The 11,950-nt window shown below is 43.8% G+C and overlaps 1 protein-coding gene across 3 annotated transcripts in view; it reads right to left on the bottom strand.

Moving 5' to 3' along the window:
* Positions 1–421: 421 nt before the first annotated feature.
* The window catches only part of SLC25A12 (solute carrier family 25 member 12), a 95,705-nt gene continuing 84,176 nt past the window's right edge, over positions 422–11,950 (bottom strand). For 2 of the 3 annotated variants that reach the window (XM_079782676.1, XM_079782675.1), the window contains 4 exons: positions 9,759–9,897; positions 6,271–6,429; positions 5,525–5,615; positions 422–4,234 (listed from right to left, as the gene is read on the bottom strand). In XM_079782676.1, the coding sequence (XP_079638802.1) occupies positions 4,036–4,234; positions 5,525–5,615; positions 6,271–6,429; positions 9,759–9,897 (588 nt within the window). In that variant the 3' untranslated portion in view covers positions 422–4,035. The remainder of the gene's footprint in view (positions 4,235–5,524; positions 5,616–6,270; positions 6,430–9,758; positions 9,898–11,950) is intronic. The other variant, XM_079782674.1, reaches the window with a different exon arrangement.

Raw genomic sequence — 11,950 nt, 5'->3', positions numbered from 1 at the left:
AAAAAAACAACACACACACACACACACACACACACACACACACACACACACACAAAATACATCTTTGCACTGATCACCCTTAATACATAACAGAGAAGGTACTGTAACGCCATTGGGAAAGGAAGGTCTTTTCAATAAACAGTGCTGGGACAACAGACCAACCATATAAAGGGGCAAAAATATTACCTCGTATGACATTTCTGTATAGCAAGGGTCCTCAAACTACGGCCCGCGGGCCACATGCGGCCCGCCCAGGACATTTATCCGGCCCGCCGGGTGTTTTTGCCGCCGCTGCCTGTCCTGCTTAGCAGCCGACTTAGCAGTGTGCATAGGAATTTGTTCATAGTGTTTTTTTTAAACTATAGTCCGGCCCTCCAACGGTCTGAGGGACAGTGAACTGGCCCCCTGTTTAAAAAGTTTGAGGACCCCTGCTGTATAGGATGGAGAGGCAAAATTATAAAGCCTTTAAGAAGAGAATATCAACCATATTCATACCTAGAGAGTAAAATTTTTAAAAAAATGAAATATAAGACATGCTAACCATAAGAAAAAAATTGATATGTTTGAACATACTAAAATGTTAATATATCAAGAACAATGTGAAAAGACAAGCCACACATTGGGAAAAGATTTTGCAGCACGACTCATAAAGGAGTAGTATCCAGAATATATAAAGAACCCTCTGCAAATTACTGAGAAAAATGGATAAGACACTTTAACAATTACTTCACTCATCAAAGATGAACTCCAAGTAGCCATAAACACACTGGGTTTTCATATGCTGTCAGTATGAAAGTTAGTCAAGTCTTTTTGAAGAACAATGTGTATGTTAACATATAAAAGATGTTCAGCCTCATTTGATGGAAAATGCTTTAAAGCCATGAGATAACATTATACAGCCAACAGATTGGTAAAAATTAAGAAGAAAAATACACCCTTGGGGGAATGTAAATCAGTGTAAGAATTTCTAGGAAGTAGTTTGACATGATCTCGCAAAGTAAAATCTAACAAACCCAGTGACTCTGTGGTTCTGCCCTTAGGTATAGATCCTTTTAAAAATGAAAACTCTAAAATACACATACAAAATATCCAGAGCAACACTGTAATATCCCCAAATTGGAAACAACCCAGATGTCGAGAGTTAAATGGAAAAATAAATTGTAATATATTCATACAACAAAATAAGCAAACTCTAGCTACATACAGTTATATGAACGAATCTTATGTTTAGCAAAAGAAACAAGTCTCAAAAGTAAACAATATAATAGAATTCATATAAATTTCAAAAACAGGAACTAAATATTATATTTAGGGATATATGTATGGGTGGTAAAATTATAATGAAAAGCAAAGAAATGAAGGATGGAGATGCTGTTAAAGAGGAGGGGATTATGATGGGGAGGATTATAAGGGGGAACTTAGGAGACGCTAGCAATATTCTATTGACCTGGGTGGTTACATGGGTTTTCACTTTACGACTATTTGTTTAAAATACATGTGAGCATATGTGTATGTTTGTGTATACATACTGTATACATTCCACAATAAGAAAATATTTTAAATGACAGTAACTATGAAAAGATGTTCAACCTCACTAGTAATTAAATGAAAAGTGAAACAATGATCACTTATCCTGATTTGACTAAAATGTAAAAAACTGTTAGTACCCATTTTTGCCAATGTGGTAAAGAAACGGGCATCCTCATATGTTGTCAGTAGGAAAGTAAATTAGTAAAGCCTTTTTGAAAGAACAATGTGGCTCTCGGCTGGCATGGCTCAGTTATTGATCATCACCCAGGAGGTCATGGTTCGATTCTTGGTCAGGGCACGTGCCTGAGTTGCAGGCTCGATCCCCAGTGTGGGGTATGCAGGAGGCAGCCGATCAATGATTCTCTCTCATCATTGGTATTTCTATCTCTCTCTCACTCTCTTCCTCTCTGAAATCAATAAAAACATATTTTTTAAAAAGAACAATGTGGCAATATATATATAAAATGTAAATCCATACATCTTGTGAATTACCAATTCCAATTTTAAATATCTATCCTAATGAAATACTAGCACATGTACTCAAAATATGTATACAAAGATGTTTACCATTCATGTCAGCATTGCTTGCAATTGTGAAAAAAATAAATAAATGTGAACAAGGGATAATTTATGAAAAATATCATAACCTATACAATGCAATACTATGCAACTACTAAAAATTAAGATGAACTTTTGTGACCCAACATGAAAAGTCATGAAGTAAACTAAATCGAGCCATCAAACAATGCATAGATTTAAAAACATAATCCTGTTTGAAAGTATAAATATGTGTGTGTGTGTATACATGTGTATATATTTATATATACACTATATGAAAAACAGCTACAAAATTATCCTCTAACTTGTTAGCAGTGATAACTTCTGGGGCAGGGAGTGAAAATGGGAGAAGCAGGGTTCAGAGGGCACTTTCACATCTTACTCTAAATAATCGTACATATATTGTATCATAGGAATCTTCTATAAGAACATATCCATGGGCTCCTTGCACATTTTTAACAGGTGGCAATAGCAGAACAACTGGATTGTTATTCATTCTATTCCAATGAGAACTGAAAACTTTGCTTTCAAAGCTAGTTGTTTCGTTCCTGCAGGGCCTGGAGAGCCCATGGCTGTGTTACACGGCTGTCAGCCATCCCTGATGAGTGCTGTGGAGGATACTAAGTGACTTGGTCCATCTCCAGGCTTGCCCCTTGAAAATATTTGCATACATTCTCATATCCCGGCTCACTGGCAATAGCAATAATGTTTTCCCAAAGCACTTTGCTAAAGTAAGTAAATTCTGACACTACACATCAAGTCACAACCATACTGAAGTGTAGATGTGGCTGTCAAGATGCATGTTGAGATCGAAATTAGTAATCACACCCTCGGTGAGTGACTTCTGGAATAAGCAGTTTGTATTTGGATTCATAAGGAAGAACCTGGTCCCAGTGAATCATAAGACAGAGCTTTTGTCTTTCGTCTTCTCTCCCCTCATTCCACCATAGTCCTTTCTAAAAGGAACTATTTCCTATAAAAATGTAAGAGAGGGAAACCTGATCATGAGTTATTTGGAATTAGTAGCAAATCAAAATAAAAGGCACTATCAGTATATTTATGAAGGAAAATTCAACTACATGCATACACATTTTGGTATTTTATTTTTGACTGGAATCATATCCATATGAGGAAAATTGCCAAAGTATCCTTTACTGTTTTGACAGCTAGGCCCTTGTGTGTCAGAGGAAGGCAAAGCTAAGCCAGTAGAGCTGGAGATGCCCTGTCTCCATGAACACAATGCAGAGGAGCTGTCTAGGAAATGCCTTTGGATTGATGAACAGCGGAGGGTGTATGCACACATTTAACACAATGGAAACGCAGCAGCACCACGAGCCTTAGCCTGTCCGCTGGCACCCACTGACATGCATCTTTTCCAAAGGATCTCTTATCCAATGGTGTTGGCACTTGGTCTTGTTATACCTCTTTATCAGCAAATACCTTTTTCTTCCAGAATGGAAAACAAACTAGAAATTAAATACATCCAATACTGATGCTTCAGTTCCATCAGTCACCAATGAGAGAATGAATTTAATTGTAATACATTTATTTTCGTGTGATTCTTAATAAAACACTTTCAAAACATTCTGTACATTTCAAGCCACTAGGAAATGCATACATTCTATAAATGTGATTTGTTGGGATGAGGTGCCAAGATGTCTCTGTACAAAGATGTACAATATGTACAGTCACTCACTATAAGTGCAAGCTGTGCAAAGCCGTCTAGAACACTAACTCATGCCAAAGCTTAAAAACATTTCAACACATGACTAAAGCTTGAAACTGCATTGTATTTTTTTCCTGGGCAAATGACTATAAACAAGTACATGTATATGACATACAGACCCAGCTCAGTCCGCAGCGTGCGGCTGCCTGGCTACATCACAGGGCTGCTCTCTAGGCCTCCCTCTTCAGGGAGCTACTTGGCCACACTCAGCGGTCGTCTCATCACTGAGCTGCTGCCACTGGCTTTGACTGAACCACAGGGCCACTAGGAGATTTAAATTTGGGGAGATAAAGGCCAAACTTGTTTTCAATGCCAGCGAAAGTGGCTGTGGCGAGTCTGTATCCACCGATGTGATCGGGATTGGCAGGAGGAAGGTCTGCGATGCGTGACTTAGGTGTGGGTTCTGAGCCAGAGGGTTTGCTGTTGAGAGGACAAAGCTAATGGTTAGCATGCTCAGGACTGAGGATGGCACACAGCTGAACATTTCAGTCTGACTCACATGCCACGAAGAAGAGTATTATTTGTCCAACTATTTCCTTGTCATCTGTGCTGCAGTCACTCACTATAAGTGCAAGCTGTGCAAAGCCGTCTAGAACACTAATTTATAGGGGCTTTGAAAACAACACATTCACATATTTGATTTAGGAGACAATGGCGTCAATTTCAATGCTTATAAACTTATATAAATAGAGCCATAGAAAATAGATCAGAAGAAAATACACTCAAATATTAAAACTTTCTGAGAAGTGGGACTATGAGTGATTTTCTTTTATACTTTCCTATTTTCCAAATTTTCTACACAATGCATAAATTAATCATAAAAAGTTTACATTTTTCCTTTATCTTGAGAATTTAAAACACTAACTTTTAAAACAGTAAACTCGTGAAGGTTATTGCTAAAATTGTTCAAAGAGACATAAATGTAATTCTTAGTTTTACAGAATGTGAAAGCATAGAAAAGCCTGGAGTGTAAGGTTGATCTTCTTTGTACAAGTCCCTCTACTTGGTTTATGAGGCGAAGACTCAGATGCAGGATTTATCTTATGCTGAAAAGCTGATAATTGCTTGCTTTGGGTATAATCTTTCCCACCCAGCAAATTCAACAAGTTGCTGCTCTTTTCTCCAGCACAAGCTTCAAGTACTAAGCCTCAAGAGGCCCAATTTCTGGCCCGGATCTCACCAGTGATTATGTCCACAGGCATAACCTCTCTTTGAGCCTCTTCCGTTTAGTTTGCCATAAATTAGCTCTAAGAACATCCAAACCTATTCCAATAATAAATTATAGTGAATAATGAAATCTCAGAGGTGTGAGGGCTTAACTAAGTCTTTGAAAGAACGGTCACAAAAGTGTTACTAATACAAATTTACATTACTTCTGGTGAAAAGGACATTACTAAATCTAAATAATAAAAACCTAAATCCATGAAGCTCATATTGCTTACACTAAAAAAAGGTACCTATTCACACAACATTTTAAGTTGCTGCCTCCCTAAACTTTCCCCAAGTAGCTGCTGAATACTGTGTGTGATGTCGCCCTGTCGAATCTCAACTCCCTAACGCGGAGGCTTTTTGACTTAAGCCCACTGTTTGATTTACATGCACTGGTCCTCTAGGCTTCTCTGTCCTTTCAGTTCCAAAACTGTCTCTGTAGGCAAAGACCTATTTGGTTTGGGTGCTTTCTTTACAAAGGTGTTGAACAGCTGCACTTACAGGCCTCCAAAGTCAACGTAAAACCACCGCTGGAGAAGTTCATAGGTGACCAAGGTAACACCAAACTGGGGGGAGGACCGAAACACTCGGGCTGAAAGAGAGATGGGAGCGGGGCACTTAACACCAGACTGACTGGCAAAAATGACCTGTGGTAATGGGGGAGGCCCCTAATGCCAGCCAGCCTCTCCACCCGGCCCAGCCACTCCACCCGGCCCAGCCTCTCCACCCGGCCCAGCCACTCCACCCGGCCCAGCCACTCCACACGGCCCAGCCACTCCACCCGGCCCAGCCTCTCCACCCGGCCCAGCCACTCCACACGGCCCTGCCACTCCACCTGGCCCTGCCACTCCACCCGGCCCAGCCACTCCACACGGCCCAGCCTCTCCACCCGGCCCTGCCTCTCCACCCGGCCCAGCCACTCCACCCGGCCCAGCCACTCCACACGGCCCTGCCTCTCCACCCGGCCCTGCCTCTCCACCCGGCCCTGCCTCTCCACCCGGCCCAGCCTCTCCACCCGGCCCTGCCTCTCCACCCGGCCCTGCCTCTCCACCCGGCCCAGCCTCTCCACACGGCCCAGCCTCTCCACCCGGCCCTGCCTCTCCACCCGGCCCAGCCTCTCCACCCGGCCCTGCCTCTCCACCCGGCCCTGCCTCTCCACCCGGCCCAGCCACTCCACCCGGCCCAGCCACTCCACCCGGCCCAGCCTCTCCACACGGCCCAGCCTCTCCACATGGCCCTGCCCCTACCTGCTGTTCCTTTCCAAAAAGCTGAGGGCCCTTCTTCCCGGAGTATCTTCCTAAAACAGTCGATGACACCACTGTATGTCGTCTGGCCAGCGCGGGCAGCCACTTGCAGTCTTGTCTTGATGACATCAGCCGGGGTTACCAGAGAAGCGGCAGGCACACCTTTCAGGAGAAAGACAACATTTAATTAATCCAAAGCACCTTACAAGGGACAGAAATACTACTGCTAACATCGAACAATGCAATTAGACCCTTCAACTGCTCTAACTCAAGCCTCCTAAATACATGCCTGGGCAATAACGTAAAAGGGATATAAACACCCAGTAGCTGTGTCAGTGTGCTCAGGGTGAATTCTCTTTTCTTTCTAAATTAGGAAAATACTCTGTACTATATGATCTCAAAGAACTGAGCTGGGGGGATGGGGGGGAGGAAGGGAGGGGAAGGCAGCAATATTACTGGGATAATTCCCAAATGTTCCCCCTTAGGTTTCAATTACTTTACCTCCTTTTTTCTTAAATAAGATCAAGTGTTTTTATGTATAATAAGAAATGAGGATAATGTCAATTTAATGAGCTCCTAAATGTATCTGACATTAAACTAGGATGGTGGTGGTGGTGTTGTTTTTTGCCAATTCTTGTCACCTTATCGTGTGAGGTGAATAGCAATACTCAGATCCCTCCCGTTTGAGGGGCTAATTTGAGAGCTGACTGTGACTTGCTCAGACATGCTTATATGACAGAAGTCATTACAACGGGAGCAGAGGAGGCCTGGCAACTGGTTAAGGAACATTAGGGGACCTGACCATGCAAGGCCTCATCATCCATCCCCTATGCCGAGCTCCCAGCATCATGATGAGATTGACCAGCAGCAGGACACACAAGATGGCCTTCAGAACCACACTTTTCCTTATAAAACAAAACAGGAAACAAAGGAGCCAGGCGACCTTCCTCAGGGGGAGCGGCTCACAGCTTCCCTCCACAGGGCTCTGCTCCTTACACAGCTGAAACTGGGTAACTACCTGTCTTTCGAATGTTCTGAATTCTGAATATTCTCAGTGCCTGCCAGCAAAGCTTCATGGGTAAAAATTAGACAAATTCATCTCTCATTCTGAAAACTGACATTAATTGTCTGTGGGCGAGAAGTTGGTGCTGACAGTTCTGTGGAGTGTTTACTGGGCTCCATCAGGCACTGGCCACAGGCCTGGCCACAATTACACTGCTCGTGGGCTGGTTTTGCTGCTGACTGGAGAGAAGACTTAAGGGGAAATCTGCTGGCCCCAATTAAAACTGGGAGACTTTGGTGAGCACCATGGGGCTGGGTGAGCACTCAGTGCCGAGGCTGAGCTGGTAGCTTTACTGCCTCTCAAATGTGCATGCAATTGACTGAAGTTCCAAGTGCCAGAAGATAGGGGACTTCCTGAACCCCAAATAAGGGCTCAAAGCTCCCTGGGAGAGTTTCTTTTTTGTTATTAATCTTTACCTGAGGGTATTTTTCCATTTATTTTGAGAGAGAGTGGAAAGGAGGGAGATAGACACATCGATTGGTTGCCTCCTACACATGCCCCAACCAGGGCCAGGGACGGAGCCTGCAATGGAGGTACGTGCCCTTGATCAGAATTGAACTCACAACCCTTCAGTCCGTGGGGTGATGCTCTGTCCACGGAGCCAAGCCAGCTAGGGCCGTGGGAGCGTTTCTTAATCATCACGTCATTCCCTGTCATCAAGGGTGAAAAGGACAACATGGTGCACCCCAAGGTGCTGATGCAGTGGGGACGCCGGGTACTCCCCTTCTCTCACAGTCAGTTCCCTCACAGCAAGAGGAAGCCTAGATCCATGAGATCAGAAGGAAGCATCTTAGCACCTTCTGCGTTTTTTAGGCTCCTCTTTCAGATGAATCTCTTCTGTGTCCAATTTGGTATCTTAGACAAGATGAAGGTTTTCATTTTTTCCATTGACATTTATCATATTACTAGTGGCCCCATGCACGGATTCGTGCACATTGAAAGGGAATTCATTAGAAGAAAAATTCCTGTGGTAATTCCATTACTGCAAAAAATTACATGTCAAAATAGTATCTTATATAATAAAAAGATAATATGCAAATTGACCATCACACCCTCACAAGATGGCTGCCTATGACCAGGCCAGCAGGGGGGTTAGTGAGGGACGACCAAACAACTGAATAAGCAGGCTGCGTGGGGCAACCAGGCCGGCAGGGGGGTGAGGGACAACCAAACGCCTCAACAGCAGGCTGCATGGGGTGACCAGGACGGCGGGCGGGGGGGGCCAGTTAGGGGCAACCAGGTCAGCAGGGGGGAAGTTGGGGGCGATTAGGCTGGCAGGGGGGGCAGTGAGGGGCGACTAGGCCGGCGGGGGGAGGCAGTTAGGGGCAACCAGGCCGGCAGACAGGGCAGTTAGGGGTGACCAGGCAGGCAGGCAGGTGAGTGATTAGGAGCCAGCGGTCCAGGATTGTGAGAGGGATGTCCAAATGCCGGTTTAGGCCCGATCCCAACCAGCAGTTGGACATCCCCTGAGGGGTCCCGGATTGGAGTGGGTGCAGGCTGGGCTGAGGGGACCCCCCCCTTGGTGCACGAATTTCATGCACCGGGCCTCTAGTATATAATATGGTATTATAAAATTAAAACACATGTGCAATTGGTGCCAACAAGAGCTTTATATGTATCGCACATGCACAAGTCAAAGTTTATTTTTAAATTGCCAGTGTGTGTCATATGTACTGGCCAGTTGGACGGTCGGTCAGTCAGATGGACAGTTGGTTGGTCACTTAGCCTTTTATATATATAGATTACTATGCTGGCCACATAGGGAAGGCAAGGATGAACAGAACGAAACCTCTCCCCTCAAGGAGCTCCAAGTCTAGTACAGAAGGCAAAACTATACAAACCACCATTAATAAAAGACAGAAAGCATTGAGAGGCAGAGAAGAGATGCCAATCAAGGACAAGGTGGTTTGCTGGGGAAGCATTGCTTACTCTGGTCTAAGGACAATGGCAGAAGAAAAAGGAACATCTTTATGATAAAAGCTCAATTTTGAGGCAAATCTTATAGATTCCAATATGCTAGAAAGTGAGGGCATTACAGACCTGTGTGTCAGCATGAGATACAACAAAGCAATGGTTTGATAAAGAACTTTTCCACCTTAACACTTATCTTGGCTGCACCCAAAGTTTGAGGGGCACAGAAGGCTAAGAAACACGTTGATGACGAAAGCCCAATTTAGATGGGCAGATCTAATTTGGCTCCAAGTTGCTAAGCGGCATTAAGCTGTTTATCCACATTATGCAAATGTAATTAACTCTCATCAGAATTACAGCACATCCCACAAAGGAGTAAAAGCGGTCACATTTAAACTAAGTCAGATACGAACAATGACCCTTCCAGAAATAAAGAGGGAAAGTACACAGAGATTCTGTGCTTCCTAAGGAGAATGGGGGAGGGTTCTTTTGGCTTAAAAAACAACAACTGTGTTACCTGCCATGGCTCCAGCTGCAAGGAGATTTGCACCTCCCACGCGTCCGTTTTCATCAGCCAGAAGTAGTTTGCAATGAGCATAAACAGGAAAATAGATGGCAGAGAAGGGAATGTCTCGGAGGAAACACGCTTTGGCACCCTGTCACACAGTGAGGAAACAGAGCAAAACAGCTGTATAAACAGGGTGTGAATGTCCACAAGGCGACCAGCCTGAGGTGTCCCTCAGACAGCACTGGGGCTGATGTGGAAGGGAGGTGGGGAGAACTGAACTGGTGGGACACAGAGAAGCATACATGACTCAAAGCTTGAGAAAGGCTGGTGGATTCCGGAGTCCTAGAGTTAGTTAACTGGACAATAACATCATTTTGACAACTAAGAATTTTCTGGCATTTCCAGTATAGAAAAATTCAATTCTCAAACCTCCAGGCTTATTCTGTTTGGCTTTGATGGGGTTGGAGGTAGAGGTGGCAGGGGAATAGACTTGGAGACCCAATATTAATAGCTTGACGCCAAAGCAACCAGCAAAGGCAGCGCCAAAACTAACAAATTACCAATTCAATCCACACCAGTTAGAGCCCCTGAAAGCCAGGTAAGAAGCTATAGGCAGTGGCAGTGGGAAAGGAAGGGGGGAAAAACACCAATGTTCCTTTTCCCCATGTCCTAAATAGCACAGGACCGGGGTGACCCAGACGGAATATTTTAGCAGGAGGTTTCCATGGGAGTAGAAAGCCACCAGGGACAGTCTGTCTCAGTGACTGAGGTCACACATGTTCTACTGCCCAGGGCTTTACAGAGCCAGGCGAATAGTCCAGCTTTGGTACTTATTTCCCTAATGGCTATTTTTTAAAATATAATTTTATTGATTTCAGAGAGGAAAGGAGAGGGGGAGAGAGATAGAAACATCAATGATGAAAGAGAACCATTGATTGGCTGCCTCCTGCACACACCCTAGAAGGGGGTTGAGCCCACAACCTGGGCATGTTCCCTGACCAGGAAATTGAATCAAGACCTCCTGGTTCGCCGAAGCTGGTTTCGCTCAGTGGATAGAGCGTCGGCCTGCGGACTCAAGGGTCCCAGGTTCGATTCCGGTCAAGGGCATGTACCTTGGTTGCGGGCACATCCTCAGTGGGGGGGGTGCAAGAGGCAGCTGATCAATGTTTCTAACTCTCTATCTCTCTCTCTTCCTCTCTGCAAAAAATCAATAAAATATATATATAAAAAGACCTCCTGGTTCAATATGTACACATATAATACCTTAATAAAAATAAATAAATAAATAAATAAATAAATAAAAGACCTCCTGGTTCATTGGTTGACACTCAACCACTGAGCCACTGGCCAGACCTTAATGGCTATTTTTAAAAGACACCTGAATTGGCCCCGGCCAGTGTTGCTTAATGGTTAGAGTGTCCACCCACCCACTGAAGGGTGTAGGTTTGATTCCCGGTCAAGGGCACATACTTAGGTAGCAGGTTCGACCCCAGGGCACGTGCGGAGGCAACCAATTGATGTATCTTTCTTTCTTCCTCTCTCTCTCTCTTTTTTTCTTCCTCCTTCCCTCTCTCTCTCTCTCTCCCCTCTCTTCCACTCTCTCTAAAAATCAATGGAAAAAATATCCTCAGGTGAAAATTAATAGCAACAACAGAAAAAGACACCACCTAAAATGTTTAAAATTTTTTTTAAAATTCATGAATTCAGTCTCAAAGGGAATTCCAAAAAGGATGGGAATTGGGGGTGGAAGGGACAGAATGTGTACAAAACTCAAGATAGGCATCACTGCTTTACTGGTCTCCTAAGAGCCCTGAGCTGTATGAGTCTAATCCACAGAATTTCTCATTTCTCATTTACTGCTCCAGAAGCCAACTGACACATTTCTGCAGTGATGGATCTATAAATAAATCAGATGCTGTGGAAACTCAGTTGTCTATAGCAGCTAAGTTTACGTATCCCCCCTTATACCAAGCAAAAGAATGAAAAGAAATACTCTTCCTTGTTTAAGAAAAATAACAGCTTCTGCTCCATTACATCTGATCTGTAATAATGGGAATAAGTATACCTGCAGGGAAGGAATCTGTTGACTGGCATTTTGCTAAAATACAATACACTCTATTTTTTTAGTGGAATTCATTATTGACAAATCCCACCACTTAACTTCTTAAAGGCCCGAATCCTACCAAAGTCGACTACTGTTT

This window comes from Cnephaeus nilssonii (genome assembly GCF_951640355.1).
Source record: "Cnephaeus nilssonii genome assembly, chromosome: 10".
Lineage (NCBI taxonomy): Eukaryota > Metazoa > Chordata > Mammalia > Chiroptera > Vespertilionidae > Cnephaeus > Cnephaeus nilssonii.
This window is presented reverse-complemented; position numbering and strand designations above follow the sequence as displayed.